Consider the following 22,070-nt stretch of genomic DNA (forward strand, 5'->3'; position numbering starts at 1 on the left):
GTTTTTTTTTTCACTTCAAAGGCAAATTGTAGGTCTTGGTAGTCGTGTAATTCCACTTAAGGCTGGTGCATAGTACTTCACTTCAGTCAATGACTTGTTTATTTAACACGGGGTGAAGCCACGCTGGATATTTAGCTTGTCGACGTCAGTCGCGCAGGAGTGACTGAACGACTTGAGAGCCAGCTAGCACCACTTGACATGAATGCAAGCATCATTACTATGCGTTTTCACTGAATGAACTGAGGTAGAGAGGGAAGAGAAAATAACGTGGGAAGGCTAAATCTGTTGTCAATACACCAGCAATGCCTCTCTTCACGACCAACCCATTTGACCAAGATGTTGGTGAGTAACCGAATAGCGGTGGTGTTTCTAGCCGACTAGCTGAATAGCTGTGATCAGGCTGCTTTGTTTGTGTTGTGCAGGGGTGTACAGGCTCTCACTGGCCTCAGGACATGTACTACCATGTGTTCCCTGGTTGTCTTATTGCTGTTTATGCAAACAGATACTGATATTCTCTGTTTTCACTGTTTGTTGTGATTTAGTTAGCCAGAAGGCTCAGTTAGCCAGAAGGCTCAGTAAGCCTGTGACTTGGCTAACATCTACTGCAAGCATAATCCTTCCTTTTTAAAGCGCTGGGCATTCAAGAAATGTATCATTAACTCTAACTGTGTTTGTTTTCAATATGTCAAGCAATATCGTGTGTGTTTACTGCGCAATTTGCTCATTTAACACACACATATACAACACATATACGTGTGTGACACAGATGTTGTCATCAGCTAATTGGAGCTAGCTAGCTAGCTAGGTAGCCATCTGAAATTATGAGATTCCCTCTCAGTAATGGAAGCCACAGAGGATGCGGGGTTGCGTGTGATACCGTACAGCTAGTGTGTCTTTTTCACAGTCGTTTTCTCTCGTTGTGTCCAAATAAGTGGTTAACCACTTCATTAGCATGTGCAGTGGACAGAGGATGTATTGGGCAAATGACATAAACACAACACCTCTCTGCATATTTACTTACATAAGCCAGCAATAAAAGCTGATTTAGTAAAGCATAACACGGGTGATTTTGGATTGTGGGCTGTCATTTCAATGTGAATGGTTATTTTCAAGCTGTTAGCCCTGTTGTTGAGTCTTTATTATTCATTCACAGTTCAGTAAAAAAAATTAAATAGGTCACGTTGTACATTACACAAGTTTATTCAATTCAGTATTAGGGCTGCAGTTATTACTTGATCATTACTAAACTAACAGCCTCATAATCAATTAATTGGTTTCAGTGCCTTTTCAAACTGTTCTCAAACTGTGGTATGTGTACCACTAGCGGAACATGGCCTTCTGGTGCTACTTGGAGGAAAATCAGAAAAACGGTTTTACTGTATAAACCAGTGTGATCGGAGTGGAGCTGTGGAGTTTTGAGAAAATTAATCAAATAACAAAATTAATAAATAAATGTATCTCTCGCTCCATCCATTTCACTAAACCACCGTGTGAAGCATAATTATGTGAGGAAGAGGAGGGTCATTTTCTCAGGTAGTACTTGGTACAAAAGGTTTGAGAAACACTGGACTAAACTGTTTGAGTGTTCTTGTTGTATTAGAAAAACGTTCTCAGATTTTTCAGTTTCTTAAAAGTAAATGTAAGGTAAAAGTAATGTCAAGGAATAATGTCAACGATCTCACAATGCAACATGTTTTCCAGAAATAGCACATGACTTTTTCGATCAGCAAATACAAGAAGTAGGATAAATATTAATTAAATAATTTCCATACAAGTAGGGCTGAACAATTAATCAAAACTATATCAAAATAGCAAAACAGCCTACTGCAATTTTCAAATCGCAGGCGTGAGGCGTGATGTTAAAGCCAAAATGTGTGTCAAAATATCATTTTAGATTCAATATTATTTTGATCTATATACATTTTACTCTACAGACTGAAGAGAACATGTTTGTTTCTTACAGATCTGCACAAAGATCCGACAATAATCCTTTTAAATGTTTTTCGAATGAAAATTATTATTATAAATTATTATCCCATTCCCTCGGATATCGCAAATCATTTTCAATCGCAATTCCTGTCAAAATAGTCGCATTTAGAAATGTATTTAAAATCGTTCAGCCTTGCATACAAGTGAAATTCAAATGTTCAATCCCCAGCAAACAAAACTAATCCTTCTGCGTCATCTATGTCCACATCGCGATGCATTATATAAAATATTATTTTCACCATTCCTAATTGATACAATATACAAGGGGTCTAGGTTTTGTTGATAGTCTTCTGTATCGCTCTAGATTTGTAGCTAATTTGCATAGCCTATCTTTTTGAGAATGTCATATCTTACCACATTTTGTTTCAAGTTTATTTTTTGAATACCTCTGATTTATTTCTGCATCATCACATCACCTTTTTGACTCAAGTGCTTTTGCAATCTTTAACTGCTGGTGTGTCCTGCAGAGAAAGCCACCAGTGAGATGAACACAGCTGAGGACTGGGGCCTCATTCTGGACATATGTGATAAGATAGGCCAGTCACGTACTGGGTGAGTTAACTGTCCTCATACCAACCCACACATTACAAACACATCTACTGGTGTTTGTATTTTTTATTTTTTATTTTTGCCCCATTTCATAATTCCCCCCCATTTTAAAAATTCATATCCAAGGATAGTAGATTAAGACTTGGTAAATGTTCAATGAGGACTGAAGATGAATATTGATTGCCAGTGCAAAAATGTATGGTGAGAATGTCCTGTGGCCAAGAAATTATTTACCACAACCCCTGATTTCTACCATTCTGCTGCAGGCCTAAAGAATGTCTCCGCTCTATTATGAGAAGAGTGAACCATAAGGATCCTCATGTTGCCATGCAGGCACTTACTGTAAGTAAATTGGTATTAAACAGACATGTGTGGCTCAGTGTCAGTATCTAGTTCAAGCAATTTAAACAGTGTCTTCGATCCCGCTCAGACCTGGTTTCAAAATTTACAAAAGATAATTTTTTTTGTAAAACATTTGCATCATCTACATATAAAGAATAGTCACAGTGACTGATGGGGTTTTTTATGATCAAGTGAATAATCACATTTTCTTGCCTATCCCTAGTATAGCCCCTTTTCCACCTATGATCCTAGCTCTAGTTTAGGTTGGTTTTCCACTTTCCACGGCACTCTGACCAATCAGTGACTGGCAGTCTGGTGGCGTCGCGCATAGTATCGCCGCAGCTCGCTTGGGAACCTCGTCAAGCAGTTACTTAAAAAAGTACCAGGCACTATCGCTAGTGGAAACACAAAGTAACTGTGCTGTGCCGAGTTGAGTCGAGCCCTTAGAAGCATGCCATCTTCTTATCTAATCATGTCCTCCTTGTCACAGACTCCTCCCCTTTATAAATGTCAGCTGTCTATGTACGGTGTGACTCGGGTCATTCAGCTCACCCGAGCACCTCACAAGGTTGCAAATCGGTGTCAGATTTCACTCACAGACCACGCACCGTGCTGCAAAATCAGGCATTGGGCAGAGTTAGCCTCAGAAGAGGGGGTTTTAGTTCAAAGAATGTGGCCATATGTGTACTCAAACCTGTGAATGTGTGATGTGTGTCATTCAAGATGCCATGGACCTGTACTCATTCCCTCAGCAAGTCACTAGAATCAGAGCCACAGGACATGTTTGTTGCTTGTTCTTATCGATCGATTTGCAAGTCAGATGAGCATTTTTACCCATTTTTCTCACAGCTTCTTGGTGCTTGCGTATCAAACTGTGGGAAGATATTTCACTTGGAGGTCTGCTCCAGAGAGTTTGCCAGTGAAGTCAGTAATGTCTTAAATAAGGTATGTGGTAATTTTTGCCTTCTGTGGATTGTGCAGATGGACTTGTTTTGTTTTTTATACCATCTATGTTCTCATAACATAGCTTTTATATTTATATCTCTCCAGGGTCACCCCAAGGTGTGTGAGAAACTGAAGGCCCTTATGGTGGAGTGGGCAGAGGACTTTCGCAGTGATCCACAACTCAGTCTGATCTCAGCAATGATTAAAAATCTACGTGAACAGGGTGTTACTTTCCCAGCTGTTGGGTCCCAGGTAGTCTGTTTTTGTAGTTTCTTCTTTAGTAGGCCGACAGAGGCTTGTTGCGTGAATGGGGCGAAGTCTCTGATTGCCTTGTTTAATATGATTCTAATCTTCAGGCTGCAGAGCAAGCAAAAGCAAGCCCTGCTTTAGTGGCAAAGGATCCGTCCACTTCAACAAATAAAAAAGAGGAGGAAGATTTGGCCAAAGGTAAGCAGGCTTTCAGGTTGTCGTTTAGTGGAAGCTTCACAAAGGGTCTGAGACAGATATCGTTTGAAACTGAACACTTACTGGCTGAAAAACTGCAGTTACAAAGGGGAAAATACAATTGCTTTTTAGGTTTGCAATGTTAAGCTACCAAAAAACACATAACGGATGAGCATTTCCTGTTGACACATTTAATAATATTTTAAATATGAATACTCTTTATATAAACAGGTGGTAAACATCTTTGTAACCCCTTTTCAAAGTTGCATTCAATTTCAAAACATTTCACAACACAGGTATTCATTATACATCTATCATGGTCTGTTAATCGGTCTTCGGTGTCAGTCAAGAAATGAAGTTAAAGGGCCATTGTTTTATTCTGGATTAATGAAAATCATGAACACGTTTTTTGTTCCTTCGGGCTAAGACAATGTGACTCATGTTTGCAGCTATTGAGCTTTCACTGAAGGAGCAACGTCAGCAGCCGCAGTCATCTCTGTCGAGCCTTTACCCAAACACCAACCTGCTCTCCTCACACAAATCAGATGGCAGAAAAGTCCGCGCCATCTACGACTTTGAAGCTGCTGAGGACAATGAGCTCACCTTCAAGTCGGGAGAAATCATCACCATCCTGGACGATAGGTAATCTTTTAATACAAGCACTCACACGTTTTTAGATGTGCACTGAGCCTCACTCGGTGCATGTCTATGGGTACTGTATGTGTAAACTAGAGCATGCATACCTGACCCAAGCCCATCAGGACAAATCGGGAGCTGTTGGGTTGAATTTGGAAAGTAAACTCGAATTCTTTTTTTTTTTTTTTAATTGCTTTATTGAAAATGTGGCATAAGCATCAATGCATAGATACAGTGGTACACCTCTGTAAATGTTCATGATTTTCCTTTATAAATCATTGGTTGTTAGGATAAGAAATTTCAGTTAAATATCTCATATAGGAGACAAACACAGTGATATTTGAGAAGTGAAATAAAGTTTATATGATTTACAGAAAGTGTGCAAGAATTATTTAAACAACATTAGGCATGTGCATAAATGTAGGCACCACAAAAGAAAAAAATTCCTCCTTTTGCAGAAATAACAGCCTTTAAACACTTCCTATAGCTTCCAATTAGAGTCTAGATTCTGGCGGAAGGTATTTTGGACCATTCTTCTTTACAAAACATCTCCAGTTCAGTCTTCGATGGTTTCCGAGCATGGACAGCGCGCTTTAAATCACACCACAAATTTTCAGTATTATTCAGGTCTGGGGACTGAGATGGCCATTCTACAACGTTGTATTTGTTCCTCTGCATGAATGCCTTAGTAGATTTTGAGCAGTGATTAGGGTCGTTGTCTTGTTGAAAGATCCAGCCCCGGCACAACTTCAACTTTGTCACTGATTCCTGGACATTGTTCTCCCGAATCTGCTGATATTGAGTGGAATCCATGCGACCCCAACTTTAACAAGATTCACAGTTCCTGCACTGGCCACACAGCCCCACAGCATGATGGAACCACCACCAAATTATTTTACTGTAGGTAGCAAGTGTTTTTCTTGAAATGCTGTGTTATTTTTCATCATGCATGACACCCCTTGTTTAATAACTCTTTGTGGCGTTTGTGGCGGGTGCCGAGAAAAGGCTTTTTCTGCATTACTCTTCCATATAGCATTTTTAAGATTAAGATTCCCTTATTAGTCCCGCAGTTGGGAAATTTCCAATCTCTGCATTTTAACCCATCCGTGAGTTGGTGAACACACACAGCACACAGTGAGGTGAAGTACATGCTAACCCAGAGCAGTGAGCTGCCTGCATTCAGCGGCACTCGGGAGCAGTGAGGGGGTCAGGTGCCTTGCTCAAGGGCACTTCAGCTGCGGACAGGTCGGGGTTCGAACCGACTACCGTCCGGTCTCAAGCTTGAAGCCCTAACCACTAGGCAGCTGTGGCCTAAATCTCCTTGTTTAAAGTGCGCTGAATAGTTGAACGAACAGTGACACCATCTGCAGCAAGATTATGTTGTAGGTCTTTGGAGCTGGTCTGTGGGTTGACTGTGACTGTTCTCACCATCCTTCACCTCTGCTTATCTGAGATTTTTCTTGGTCTGCCACTTCACTTAATTAGAACTGTGCCTGTGGTCTTCCAATTCCTCACCATGTTCATCACAGTTGAAACTGAGAGCTTAAATCTCTGAGATAGCTTTCTGTATCCTTCCCCTTAACCACAACGTTGAACAATCATTGTTTTTTTAGGTCATTTGAGAGTTGTTTTAAGGCTCCCATGTTGCCACTCTTCAGAGAAGATGCAAAGAGGAGAAAACACTTACAATTGGCCTCCTTAAATACCCCCTCATGATTGGATTCACCTGTGTATGGAGGTCAAGGTTCACTGAGGTTACCAAACCAATTTTGAGTTCCAATAATTAGTGCTAAAGGTATTGAAATCAATAAAATGACAAGGGTGCCTAAATGTATGCACGTGCCTAATTGTGTTTAAATAATTCTTGCACACTTTCTGTAAATCATATAAAATTTATTTTACTTCTCAAAAATCACTTTGTATGTTTCCTATATGATATATTTAACTGAAATTTCTTATCCAAACAACCAATGATTTGTAAAGGAAAATCATGAACATTTACATGGTTGCCCAATCTTTTGCATACCACTGTATATAATGAGTTAAAATAAGTAATAGTAAGTAGAAACTCATGAATAATTGTAAGAAAAGTTTACCTGTATAGAGTTCGGAGTTACCATTCACGACTAGACAGTGTATTCAACACAAAGACTATTACAGCTATCCATGGTGGATGTCATACTTCTCCACCACAACAACTCAAAATAAACCATGATGGCAGTTGTCAGTGGTCAGAGTCGATAAAGAAAAATCTATTGTTGTAAATGGTGGTCTGACATTTTATCATATTCATACATGCATAACTCATAAGGTGTGAGGCTTGTCTGTATGTGTTCATCGTGGATTGCCTGGAGGGTTTGGATCTGGATTGGTCAATATTCTATCTTGCTCCAACAGAAAAATGCAGCCCAAGCTGTGCTGTAGTGAAAAAGTGTTTGCAGATTCTCCTGCCATCTCCCTTGTCTAATCTGTCCAATTGAGCTCTTGTGAGAACAACGGAATACACTGGATAATCCAAAACAGTGTTTTTGCACCACCAAGCACCAGCACGGTTCCCGTTTGGGCTTTAGTTTCATTTGTGACCACTGCTTGTTCTTAATTTCCTTCCATTCTTCCTCTTGTCTACAACTTTCATAGACCTAGATCCCATGCCTGGGGATGAACTCTTCAGGTTCCAAACCAGTTTAATTTCAGTGTAAACAATGGTTCAAAATTTGGTTCAGGAACAGTACCATGTCATATCCGTGCCAGTGTAAAAGATGCTAGGTGACAAGTGCATGCTTAAGCCAATCTGTCTTCTGGATTCTCCTGAGATTTCCTCTGCTGTTGTATACACAACAAAGAAGGATTTTTCAAATAATTGCAAGGATTAGATGCAGTAAGGTGGACATATGTCATTAAGCCTGCTCTTGAGATGAGCCCCGACTCATCTGGCTCAACTGATAAGAACAGTTTTGTGTAAATAAAAAACAATAACAAACCAATCTTAAGCTGATGGCAATAACAAAAAAGTGTTTGTTTTGTTTTTACCCCAGTGACCCAAACTGGTGGAAAGGGGAAACGTACCAGGGAATCGGGCTGTTTCCTTCTAACTTTGTCACTGCTGACCTCACTGCAGAGCCTGAGATGAGTGAGTATAAACCCACTACATACACACTCACACACGCATGCAGAGTACATCATTTATCCATTAATATCATAGCCAGTTCTTTGATAATCCCATTAAGTCCATTAGTGGTATGGCTTTATTGATCCTATAGAGGAAAATACTTTATCACTAACGCATGGCTGTTGAATCAATGCAACAAACACTGCACCAACTCAAAAACAACACAATGACATCACATTAGAGACATGAAGAAAAAAATCAAAGTATTCATTATTACCTGCATCAAACACTTTCTGTATGTCTGTGAAATACTATGAGAGTTGGGATAAGACTCTTGATCTCTGCTGTGGGTCAGTTAAGGAGGCATATAAGTCACTTCCTCCTTCTGCTACCTCCTCTGGGCCATGGAGACCACAATTGTGTGCATCTCATGCCCACATACAGAACTGTTTTGAAGAGGGAAAAGGTCTCTACGAAGGACATCAAAAATTGGACAGAAGAGTCTGTGCAGTGTCTACAGGCCTATTTCGACTGGGATATGTCTATAGAGGCATGTGAGGGAGATTTATATCAGTTAGCCGATGTAACACGTTCCTATGCTGCATTTTGTAGAGACATGATCATACCAAGCAAAAGGGTAAAAATGTGCTCTTATAACAAGACATGGGTCACAAAATCTGTTAAATCCTGCATACAGTCTAAGAAACTTGCCTTCAAACATGGGACTGCCTCTGAACTGTATACAGCCACAAAAGACATGAACATTGAAATTCATTCAAAATGAAAAAGGGCTAAACCAAACTATAAAACAATCCTGGAAAATGAAATGGCTGCAAAACAACTTGGGCTCTGCCTGGTCAAGTATGAAAGCCATTGCAGGCATTAGTAACTCAAAAAATATAAGTACTGTCACTTTAGAAGGTTTTGATGCAGATCCTGATCTTTCAAATGGTCTTAATCATTTCTTTTCTCGATGTGGCACTTGTGATTTTAGTAGAGAAATACAGGAACTTAGTCATACATTAGCCGACCAGAATCACTTCACAATTGAAGAGGGGCATGTTGAAAAAGTATTCCATAAATCCAAATAAAAGCTATGGACCTGACGATATCTGTGGTAGACTGCTTAAGTTGTGTTCTAAAGAACTCTGCTCAATTTTTAATTACATTTTTAATAAGTCCTTACAAAATCAGCATGTTCCAAAATGTTGGAAGGATGCAGTAGTTGTTCCAGTTCCCACGACAAGTTGCCCCAAAGTACTGAATGATTTTAGGCCTATTGCACTTTTGAAAAAATAGTAAGAAATGACATCTTAAAGAAGATGGAGTATGATATTGATCAATATCAGTTTGCCTATAGGCCACACAGAGGGGTTGAGGATGCTACAGCCACTCTGATGAACATGCTTTTTAAACATCTGGAAGGAAAGGGAACACATGCTCAGTTTTTATTTATAGATTTCTCCTCTGCTTTTAACACAATTCAACCCCACATCTTAACAGAAAGACTTTTAGAAAGATGATTTGATTTCAGTAAAAATCTTGTTGGCTGGGTTTTAGATTTTATAGGACACAAAGAGTGCGAGTCAATGGAGTACTGTGTGATCAGATATGTTCCTCCACTGGCTCTCCTCAGGTCTGTGCCCTGTCTCCTCTTCTGTTCATCCTTTACACCAACATGTGCCGCAGCAGCAGAGGAGACAGATTTACTTTAAAGTATGCAGATGACTCTATTATTGTAAGCCTGCAACAAGGGAATGAAACAGCCAGGTCATGGTCCAGTTGTCCAGGATTTTGTAGACTGGTGTGACAGGTCCTTTCTAAAAATGAACATTTCCAAAAACAAAAACATGTGTATTGATTTTAGGAAACTCCCCATGGCTAAGGAAATCACCAGCATAAATGGTCAGGCAGTGGAGTGTGTCAATAAATATAAATACCTTGGAACCATTATTGACAATAATTTAAACTTTGAGGCAAACTGTGAGACTGCATACAAAAGGGGAACCAGCGGCTATACTGTCTGAGGAAATTGTCCTCCCTCCACATCGACAGAAAGATGCTCACTATGTTTTACTACTGCTTCTTTTAACCTGGTCTCTTGGTGCAGCAACCTATCCCTAAAAAGATAGGAATTCCTTGAATCAAATTGTAAGGTGGGCTAGTAGGCTGATTGGAGAGCCACAGCTGAACCTGGAATCCCTACACAGTAGGCAGCTACAGAGGCTAGTTGGGTCGATCTAGGACGGATCCCATCCACTGTACAGTGAATTTCAGCCTCTCCCATCAGGCTGCAGGTACAAAATGCCTGTCTGCAAAACCAAGAGATACAGAGGCAGTTTTGTTCCCTCAGCTGTCAGAACATTAAATAACACTTAGGCTATTAGACTACACCCTAACTTATTTAACTTATTGACTGCACAGACTTCTTAATATATTTATATATTTATTTATTCTGGCTTAGCTGTGTGTATCTGTTATGATGACTTTTATTCTGCATCTTATCCCCTGAATTTTAATACTTTGTTTTAACCATGTCTTTAAGTCTGAGCACTGTTGCCACTGTTCTGTCAATGTCATTAATGTTGTCTATGTGTGTGTAAGCAGCCTACTCTCTGTTTGCAACCAAATCTACCCTAGTGTACAATAAAAGTTACCTTACTATCATTTTATGTCACTTTCCTTTCATCCGAGAGCTTTATAAACCTTTTTGCCGCTGATGAAACAAACCTGACTGTCGTTCCTAGTGATACTGTGATCTTCATATCCTAATTGTATCTGTATTATAATTAAGTGATGACATTTTTTTTCACTCATCCACTTGAGTTTTACTGTATGAGCCACAGAAATGTCAAGTTTGAGACTAAAAGCAAATTTTCTGTGACGTGGGGGTCACTTTTTTGGTTTATATTTTGTTTGTGTGAGAGTAGATTTAATGTGACTGTTGTGATGTTGTCATGCTTCTTAATGTCATTCAAATGTTTGACACTTCTGCAACCGTTTTCTCTCCAAGTTCTTGCACAGAACAGTTTGTGTAACAACAGCAGCCAACTGCTGTTTCAACACTTCTGTTTTTGATTATAACCTTTTATAGTGCTTTGCACTGCTCCTGCACTGTCAGCATATTGATGAATTGGGACGTTTTTACAGTGAAGACGGAGAAGAAGACGGTGCAGTTCAGTGAGGATGTTCAGGTGGAGACCATAGAGCCCGAACAAGAGCCTGTATATATAGATGAGGTGAGTTCCCTGCAGTGTGCACTGGCTCTTTACGCTGTTCAGTCCCCTTGAAATCGTATTGTTGCATCAGTAAACTTTTTTTCTTACATTTTGTGTCAACTCTTTGAAGGCAGATTAACTAACTAACTAGACTAACATGTTTTTTTTTTTCTTTCCACACTGGTTTAACTTGCCACTGATGCCTTGTTGAATATTTTTAGGACAAAATGGACCAGCTCCTTCAGATGATCCAGAGTGCAGATCCCACAGACAACCAGTCCGACAGCGTTGAGTTACTGCAGCTTGAAGGTAAACCAAGCACGAAAGACTGAATGAAAGAACGAGTCAAATCTGGTGCTTGTTTTTGTAAAGATAAACTAAAGCCAAGTATGTAACGGTGATGTTTAACATTTATAGGTGCTTGCAATCAAATGGGGCCCCTCATTGACCAGAAATTGGAAGATATTGACAGGTGAAATGTGGTTAAATCTATGTCAGACATTTAAAGTCACAACACAGGTCTGTAAATACAGACTTCATTAAATGTGTATTTAACAGATACCAACTGTGTGTATCATCAGGAAGCACTCGGAGCTGTCGGAGCTTAACGTCAAGGTGATGGAAGCTCTGTCTTTGTACGCCAAGTTGATGAATGAGGATCCAGTCTACGCCATGTATGCCAAGCTGCAGAGCCAACAGTACTACATGCAGCAGCCTGCTAATGCTGCACAACAGGTATAATATAAAACCCACGGTCATCATTAAACACAGCAGCATTTTTGTCTTCTCTTCCAAGGAGGATTTTAGCCACATTTATCTGTCTGTGAGAAGTAATGGATGGATTTTGATCTATGCTTTAAATCAGGGGTTCTCAAAGTTTTGCTACCTGAGGGCCAATTTAGGAACCCAACATTGGACTGAGGGCCACCAAAGGAAAAAAAAACAGAAAGAAATCCCATTTGTAATAATTTTAATGACCAGATTACAGTTTACACGTATTGGTCTGTATCCAGTAATGTCCAATAAACATTTAACAAACTTAGTAGCTCCTGGATTAAAACTATCAACTTTAATTTGTTGCTGGCCGCCAGAAATGTTTCTGCGGGCTGCCATTGGCCCGTGGGACTCACTTTGAGAACCACTGCTTTAAGTGGACTGGCATTAAGGATCTTTTCTTTTAATCATTTTTAACCTTGTGAGATGGGGTGGTGTACTCTACTGTTCAAAAGTTTTGGGTCACTAAGAAATTTCCTTATTTTTGAAGGAAAAACACTTTTTTTCAATGAATATAACATTAAATGAATCAGAAATACACTCTATACATTGTTGATGTGGTTAACGACTATTCTAGCTGCAAACGTCTGGTTTTTAATGGAATATGTACATAGGTGTATAGAGGCCCATTTCCAGCAACCATCTCTCCAGTGTTCTAATGGTACATTGTGTTTGCTAATCACATTAGAAGGCTATTGGATGATTAGAAAACAGTTTTGCTGGTTCTTTGACCAAAGCAAAGTTTGAAGGGCAATATTATTATTTGGAATAAAAATCATTATTTCTAATCTAGTCAATGTCTTGACTATATTTTCTATTATTTTGCAACTCTTTTGATGAATAAAAGTGTGAGTTTTAATGGAAAACACAAAATAATTGTATAGGTGACCCCAAACCTTTGACCGGTAGTGTGTTGACAAGCCTTGACAGAGGTTTGTACTCTCTGCGTCTAGTTACATAATGTATTGTAAATGTAAAGAAGTTATACTCGGTAGCCTAAATTATTTTTCAATAGTAAATATGTTTGAAATGTACTTTCATTTATGCTGGTGTGACTCCATCCTCACAGTCTCATATTCTGCAGGAGTTGTTGTGTAGGAGTTGCTCAAGTTTATTTATTTGGACCCTAAATTTCTCAGAAAATCTCACATTCCCCCACAATGTTGTACTATCATGATGCAACATGTTTGTTTATATTTTGAAAATCTGCTTTTTACCACAGGTCTACCCTGCTCAGCCTGCATCAGGTTCATATGCAATGAGCAGTACTGCAGGGCAGGGTTACACTATTCCCATAGAGCAGCTTCCTGCTCAGCTTCCTGCTATAAGCACCATACCTGGTCAGCATCCTCCCAGGTGAGACTCATACAGTGTCCTGGTTTCCTCCCACACTACATTAGTTTGTCTTTGTCCCCTCTTCTTTGTTATGTTTTGTTAAATCTTATAATTTACTACAGAAGATAACTATAACCTGATTGACTGAGAACCTTCACAGACATTTTTTCATTTTACCTTTTTACTAATTGTAATACATGTTATTACTTCACCCCACAGAGTGGCAGTGAAGTATTGTTTTTAGTGGCTCTGTGTGTCTGTCCCCGATGTGAAAATGAAATAAGTCACAGGGCTTACACTCTCCTGAGTCACCAAAGACTCAATAAGTGCTCTTTTAACTGTTCTTCCCATTTCATCTAACCAGTCCCCCTTTAAGTCAGAGAGGAAACATCTGTCAACTTAAAATTAAAAGTCAAATTTTTAATACAATTGGTACTAAAAAAGTAGCAAAGGAGGATTTTTTATTTTTGTAAATGTAAACTGAGAGCAACACATTTATGAGCAACAGTGCTTGTGCGAGTGGAACGGCCAAAAGGTGAATGTTGAGATTTCAGAACAAAACTTTAGAGACTTATGGATGACATCATGACCTTTTGTCACCTGGAGAGTACATGTTTTTGTGTTTGTAGTACAGTGCTTTGAGGAGAGAGGGGGTGCAATGCATCAGTCGTATTAATTCCAGTCCTTTCCAATAAGAATAATCTTTATTGTTCACAAAAGTGGAAATTACAAGAAGATACAAACCCTATGTTTCTACCCTACGTTACTGGTTGACCATGAAGCGTTTCTAGACTTGTATTATGCCAAGATTTGTTTCTTCAATTTTTCCCCCAGACAACTTTATACTGCGTTCACACCAAATGTGGATTTTCGAGCTGCAGGATCACTGCATTTTTGTGTAACTGGTGTCTGTGCATCAACTTTGAATGTAAACCTGACACGTGAATAATGTGCATCTCATCCGGTCTGAATGCAGCTTAAGTGCTTCAGAAACAAATTACAGACTCAAGCCTTAAGTGTCAATGATTCCACTTTGCTGTTTGTGTTTACATTTTTGTTGCTTCACTCTTTTCCGTAGTGATGTTCATATGTACATGGGCCAGCCACCAGTCTACACTGCAGCACCAGGCACCATGGCCCCAGCAGACATTCAGTCCTACCACAATCCTGGTCTTGGCCCAGGCACGACCCCCGCAGGCATGACACAGGCACCAAGCTACAGCAACCCCACTGGGCCGAGCATAGCACCTTCCACAGATGCCGCACAGGTCCCCTACGCAGAGAAAGCCCTGCTATAGGACCCTCTTAGATCATACAGTACACATACACATACAGTACATTCACCAGACCTGAACAAATAGTTGTCTCAGATAATTTATTTTAAATCTATTTTAGGATTTGTTTTATCATGAAATACAGAAGACAGAAATGTAAAACCAAGAATAACATTGACATTTGCCATTCAGTTTTATTTTATCTGGCAGATTTATCAGTCACTCCAGGCCTAAAAGTGGTCATGAGGTTTTATTTGATGAGCATTAACAGGTTTCCTTGTAGTGACAGGACTATTGACAAACAATATAAATATTTGGCAACAATTATCAATTAATTGGTCAGTATTTTTTAAATTCCCAATACATTTCCCCGGAATTAACTTTTGTGCTAATGCTAAAGAACAATTAGACAAATTCTTCTCGTTAGGCTTTCAGTTGAAATTGTAGGCACTTGTTCAGTTGCAGAAGAGTTAAAAAAAGATTACTGCAAATAGTTTGAATGAACCATTAGTGTTTTTTTTTTATGTTTCATTAGTACCAAATGTTCATAGTCCTTTCCCAGAACTTCTAGCAAAAGAACGACAACTTTGACCTCCTCAACCAAATGAGACAAAAACACAAATTCAGTTAATATCTGATCAACTTCTTCATACATGCCCCCCACCCCCGATCATGTATGACCACCACACTACAGACAGGTGCACAGCAGCTGATGCACAAATCCTCAACCTCAACCACAGCCTTGTTACCCACATGGACGGAGTTCTACTCCATGACTAAAAGGGGTGTTGACTTTTTTTTAATGTATATGTATAGCAGAAAATGGACATTTGGTGATGCTGAAAACATTAAGCTATTACGTTCTGTATATGTTGTCAACTTTTAGAAGTACTGAAAACTGATGCCACTTTTTTTTTTTTTTTCGGAGGGATAAAAGAAACAAGAGGATTTTTGAGCATGCACATAACTCTTGTATATACTGTACTGAACCTGAAGTGAAGCCACATGATGACCTCAAGGTATGGGAGGGATGTATGTTGACACAGCTCTAGTCGTTTGGCTCAACCTTGAGGGTAAACTCTGCGGTCATGACGTCCCAGTTGATTTTAAAGGTGAAAAAAGCCAAAAAGAGTGAAGTGGGAGAAAAACGAGCACTTGCATATACTACTTACTACAAAACAAAATACAAAATTACTTCTCCTTTTTCTTTTAATGACTCCTCACCTCATGCTGCAGAGTTTTCCCATTTTAAAATGGAGGTTTTGCGTCTCAGTTATTGGATGTAAGATGAGCTCTCGCTCCAGTCAGGAGTCGTACTAACACACTATAAACTTGGCTCCTAAGCAATGAATTCTCTAAACCTCCACAGTGTCTTTAAAGCATCTCTTTAGTTGGTGATTATGTTCTTTTGTAGTGCAATTTCAGTGCAGGATGTATGTATTCAGAGAAAAGTGGAATTCAGCACTAACTTTAGTTGTATATTTAAATGTTTCACATGAGAACATGGGCATTTCTGTCTGTGTTTGATACATGCTTATCGTACTGACGGGTGTGGAATGGTATTAATGTGAAAACTGATCAAATTCATTTGAAACCTTTCCTTTCTTAAAGCTGTTGTAACTCTAACTGATGCAGAACTGAAATACGGCTTCTCAGATTCTGGAACCTTTACCAAAGTCTCCATAAGCTATCAGTACCAGTGCTACACTGAGGGAAACGATCAAATGTACTAAGTCTAACGCTAAATGAAGGAATTATGAAGTAGTATTAACTCTGTAACCAGATGTTCCAGTTGCAAGATTAGTTTATATGCTAATGATGTGACTATAAAATTGATATCATTCCAATTTCTCTTGAGGTATGTTTCAATTGTGCTGCTTCTTGTCCAAGTGCTGCCTTTAGAATATGAAACAACTCACTTAAGCTCAGAGGCCATTTTGATTTTTAGCATTAAGTTGGTTGATTTGAACAAATTCATTTTTTTCAAAAAAAAATTAGCTGCCTTTTAACTTCATACTGAAATAAGTTAGTGTTCGTCTATTGGATCAAAAAGGCCAAAAAACATTGTGAAGAAAAAGAAAGTGGCTAGTTCTGGAATGATGGGACCAGGACTCAGTCGGTCGTCACACCATCCAAAGTTCTCCTGCTGCACCACAGTTTTTAACTGCAGCTCTGATGTAACGTTATTGTACATGATTGAGATGCAGCCTGTTTTTAAGTTTGAAACCCAAGATTATTGTAAAGGTTATGTCTGAACTTGTACCCTCGCTGTTTCTATGTATTCTTTTAACCATACTTAATTAAATTGGTATTCCCAATAAAACCAGGCCAAATGTACAGAGAACATACGGTCTTCTTTTGATCACTTTGTATATCATGTGAAATACATTGTCACTGGAGATTTTGAAGGTTATTGAGAAATACTGTATACAGTATATATACTGTATAGTGTCCTCACTATACAGTGTATATATACTGTATATATCAATACACTTGTAATTTTACATACTAATATGACGTTATGCCTTTTGGTTTTGTTTTACTGCAGCTTTGGGAAGAGATATCTATATGTTTTTCCTTTTAAAGCATGTAATAAGTGGGCCACTTGGCGTGGCAGTGGCTAGCATTGTTGCCTCAGAGCAAGAAGGTCACTGTTTTGAATCCCTGTTTAACCAAGGGTCTTTCTATGTGGAGTTTGCATGTCTTTGCTGTGTGTGTGTGCATTTGTTCTCTGCAGGTACTCTGGCTTCCTCTCAGGGCCCACAAACATGCAGTGGTTGTGATTGTGAGAGTGAATGGTTGATCATCTGTGTGAATTGGCCCTGCGTTGGACTCCATGTGGAGGATAAAGCAGGAGAATGTAAGTGAGTATGTAATAAGTTACTAATACTGTGTAAATTTATTAACCTGGTCTCATCATATTTAATATGATGCCCTCATATGCCCTCTGAGGTGAATACTATACAATACAATACTACAATACTGATATAGTCACATACTCTACTTTCCTACTCTCTCACAAACAGTGCTATAGTCGCATACATTTACTATCATACTCTCTCACAAACAGTGATATAGTCACATACTTTACTTTCCTACTCTCTCACAAACAGTACTATAATCACATACTTTACTATCGTACTCTCTCACAAACAGTACTATAGTCACGTACATTTACTATCCTACTCTCTCACAAACAGTACTATGTCACGTACATTTACTATCCTACTCTCTCACAAACAGTACTATAGTCATGTACATTTACTATCATACTCTCTCACAAACCGTACTATAGTCACATACATTTACTATCATACTCTCTCACAAACAGTGATATAGTCACATACTTTACTTTCCTACTCTCTCACAAACAGTACTATAATCACATACTTTACTATCGTACTCTCTCACAAACAGTACTATAGTCACGTACATTTACTATCCTACTCTCTCACAAACAGTACTAGTCATGTACATTTACTATCATACTCTCTCACAAACAGTACTATGTCACGTACATTTACTATCCTACTCTCTCACAAACAGTACTATAGTCATGTACATTTACTATCATACTCTCTCACAAACAGTACTATAGTCACATACATTTACTATCATACTCTCAGGTCTGAAGTTCTGCTTCTGCATTTCCTCATCAACCGCGGTACAGAGGAGGCTGGACATTGTTCTAGAAATCCGGCTGGAGAGACATCCTGATAAGCCAATTAGAAACTGGAAATTCAAGTTGACTTCCGTTTCAATCAAACTCTCTCACACATAGTAGTATACTCGCCTACACTGCATATCATTGTCTCATACATTCACTATCATGTTGTTGCATCCATAATAGCGTGAAAGAGAGTATGATAGTAAATGTACATGACTATAGTACTGTTTGTGAGAGAGTAGGATAGTAAATGTACGTGACATAGTACTGTTTGTGAGAGAGTATGATAGTAAATGTACATGACTAGTACTGTTTGTGAGAGTATAATAGTAAGTGTGCGCGACTATACTAGTGTTTGTGAGAGACTATGATGTAACGTGTGAGCGCACGACTGAATTATTTCTCAAACGGCCTCTCATACTGCTTGCCATCTTTTTCCTGTGTACTAAGTTTTGTAAGAGCATAGTGTTCCCACGGGTCCTTGGAACCCTTGAATTTGAAATAACTGAATTTGAGTTCTCTGTTCTCTAAAATTCTCCCTAAATAGATATGGGTCATTGAAAGTGCTTGAATTTTGTGCAAGATATAAGTTAAATAGATATTTATGTAAATGTCCTTCCATTTTTGTTATGACATCACCTACCGTTTCATGCCATGCCCTGCACAAACGTCGAGTCATAATTACTAGAGGTGTTGTGGACACTGTCCACTGTCTCTCTCCACCATTGATGTGAGGTTCCATACAGAACAATGAGCGAGTAACGTTAATCAAGAGAGAGCAAATGGCGTGACTTTGACCAAGATGCCAAGGACCACTCTTGTCCAGATGCAGAGCATGCTGCAAATCAATAAAAGTGGATACCACTGGTGAAGTGGCTCTTACAAGTTGCCCTCCCATCTTAAGCTGTAAACGGTGTGAATACATTATTTACTCAAAATCTTCTTGAGTGTGTGCATATTATACATGTGGGACAGTGTCGGATTTAAAATGTTTTGGTAACACTTTATTTAGATTGTTGTTGACTCTTCCAGTAATCTCATGTATTCAGTATCATGTCATATCATTAATTATATCTACTCTTTTCAACTGTTTTTCACTTTAATTATACGAAGTAAAATTAGCAAATAGAAGTAAAATACAAAAAAACATAACATAACACATTCACAGGATTATAAACAGACAAAACAGCAGTTCTGCAATTAGCCAACACCTCACACCGTGTCAAAGGCCAATGAAAAGACATCTTAAGACAAGCTTTAAAAACAGGAAGTGAAGTGGCAACTTATTCAAGAGTTAAGGCCCCATGGCCCCAAAAGTCTGGTCCCCTCTGAGCTTCAGCCTAGTTTTTGGTGCAGTCAGAAGCAGCTGGTCAGCAGATCTGAGAGACTGTGATGGAACATAAAGGCCACTTTTACTGAACAACATCAGAGAGCTAGAGTGGAGCGTTGTCAACTAATCTATGGTTTAATAACAATAAACTAAGAAACGGTCATACGTGTGATCATGAGAAGTAGTTGGAGGATGGTTTCCCTGCAAACATAGAATCAACAGGCATTTTTGTATAGTGTTAGGTTTTAGATACACTTAACTTATAGTCTATTGGCAGACAAAATGCAGTGTCTTGATGTGGAATTATGTCATTTTCTCCTTCACATTATGGGATGGGAGTACTGTTCTTTGGGAGCCCATAAAAGGCCCAGCATGACCACTTCATTGCCTCGGCAATAAAAGAATGCAGTGTAAGCATTGTCAGTGTGCAGAGTCCAACGACTCCACTGGCTCCCTTTTGTGGGACATGAAAGTCAAAGTCTTTAGCTCCGAGTTCAGACCAGCAGCTGAGACGATGCCCTCAGCGAAGACACTCAAGCTCATCCTGTATGAGGTGCTGCAGTTTGCAGCTCTTTCCGTACCGATCTTTGTCATCATGGAGAGGTTTGCCGGCCTCATACGTGACGTGAGAGGACAAGATCAAACAGCCTATTGGCTCGTGGTGGCGGCTTCCATTGCCTATGTGACCTCTGTGACCCTGATGGTGTGGGTTCCTATTAAATATTTTATTCTGAAGCAGCGGAGGTTCATGAGAGAGATCGCACAGTGGTGAGTACAGTTTAAGTCAAATTACACATTACTGAAGCATCTGTGTGTGTACGAGCTACAGCAGCTTCAGGAAAGTTTTGGGAAACGTATATTTTGGCCTGTAGAAGTTAAATTGACAAGACAGGAAATCAACCGATTTAGCAATAACGTAACACCAAAAGAGTTAAATGAAACACTATTCTAGAGTACATTTGGTTGCACTGGTGTTGAACTTACTATATTAGTCATGCTTTAACACTAAAATTCACTGTGTAGGTGAAGAATATCCTCAGTCTATTTCAATTTTCATGCACCACATTTTACAAAGCAGTGAGGTTTCTTATGTGCATCGTGCAATAAACTTTAAGGCAAACAAAGGAAAAACTGAGAAATACTGAATAAGGATTAAAACACAACAAGCAAACTCCATCTGTATGACCAGTCGCTCAAAGTGGATAATCTATCTAGATATTACTTCCTAATGGTAATGCTGTGTCACTTCATTGACTTTATGACTCTCATGTTGCTGTTACATTATGCCTTAGCATTTACAACTGTGTGGTCGCTAAAGTTACTGTGTAACTAGTTAAAATAGGTGGAATAAATAAAAATAAAAGTTAAAGAAAGTACAAGAATTAGGCATGAAATGGAAATAATATTTTTTTTCAGTTCCTGCAGTGTCATGTAAACACTGCTTTCCACACATCATTTATCACATTTAGATGATGACGTCATTCACGTGAGAGCTGAAACGCTGTGTGCTGTTTTTCAGGAGACCTGCAGCGCTGGCGTATCTCATCCTGTGCACGTTACCGTGTTTTGCTATTTTAATCGCCAGCTCCAAGGTAACGTCACTGTGACTGATCCTCCTGTCATTGAGAGGCAGCTGTTGATGTTTTGTTCTGCCCACGCCAGTCAAACAGTCCATTTGTGGCCCAACCTGTTTTATGGCCCCCTCTTGTGTTCGAGAATGCGTTTAGAACACTATAATCATTTACTGAGTTGATGGTCAACGTGGCTCAGTGCACCAGACACCAGTTTTAGTCCTTTGGGATTCAGTTATTGGCCGTCCATCCCAGCAGATACTGAGGAGGACTTTGTTACCATCATAATTACAAGAAGAAGGGCAACGGAAATGTGTATCCTGTCATGAGACTGTACTTGGCCTGTGGTATTCAGTAACCTATATTAGACACAACAGGTTGGCCATTAACCCAGGCTTAAATGAATCCACCTTAAAGTGCAACCAATCCCCAAAAACCCTTTTTTTAGGTGTAAACCAGTGCGTTCGTAGTTGTGCTATTTGCTTATCCAGGTGCAAATCTTCTTCAGTTGAGTGTTAAGTATTGAAATTATACATAACAAAAATCTGCATATCTACTGCCTCTTTCTGATCAAACATCAGATTGCATTGCATTCAGTCTTATGGCATGTTTCCACGAGCGCTGCTCAACGCTCCTTGCCTCGGCACAGAAAGCACGGGGTTTCCGTGGCAATGCGGCAGCGGCCCGCGACCATGTTATTTTACATGAGTTTTTGAAACACTACGAAAATGAAACAAAGAATATTATACAGCGACTAGACAATGCAGGAGCACATATGTATACAAAAGTGGATTTTGGGTCATATAAACCCATAAATACTACGCAGTGAACCTTGAACAACCCTAAAAATGTGGGTTAATCTCCCACAATTACCAGGAAAATCTCAA

General features: G+C 39.2%; 2 protein-coding genes across 2 annotated transcripts in view; both read left to right on the plus strand.

The window, feature by feature from the left end:
• Positions 1-244: 244 nt before the first annotated feature.
• Positions 245-16,871, plus strand: stam (signal transducing adaptor molecule (SH3 domain and ITAM motif) 1). The gene is made up of 14 exons (XM_083889913.1): positions 245-342; positions 2,457-2,541; positions 2,805-2,880; positions 3,730-3,825; positions 3,931-4,077; positions 4,182-4,272; positions 4,719-4,911; positions 7,941-8,035; positions 11,165-11,253; positions 11,454-11,541; positions 11,650-11,704; positions 11,814-11,967; positions 13,229-13,362; positions 14,420-16,871. Exons 1-14 carry the CDS (start codon positions 303-305, stop codon positions 14,637-14,639), a joined length of 1,563 nt encoding a protein of 520 aa, XP_083746039.1. The 5' UTR covers positions 245-302; the 3' UTR covers positions 14,640-16,871.
• Positions 16,872-20,126: 3,255 nt separating this feature from the next.
• The window catches only part of tmem236 (transmembrane protein 236), a gene marked incomplete at both ends in the record, with an annotated part of 8,099 nt that continues 6,155 nt past the window's right edge, over positions 20,127-22,070 (plus strand). The window contains 2 exons of the mRNA XM_083890240.1: positions 20,127-20,380; positions 21,132-21,204. Coding sequence (XP_083746366.1) covers positions 20,127-20,380; positions 21,132-21,204 — 327 coding nt within the window. The remainder of the gene's footprint in view (positions 20,381-21,131; positions 21,205-22,070) is intronic.

This window comes from Microchirus variegatus, assembly GCF_963457635.1.
Source record: "Microchirus variegatus genome assembly, chromosome: 5".
NCBI classification, from domain to species: domain Eukaryota; kingdom Metazoa; phylum Chordata; class Actinopteri; order Pleuronectiformes; family Soleidae; genus Microchirus; species Microchirus variegatus.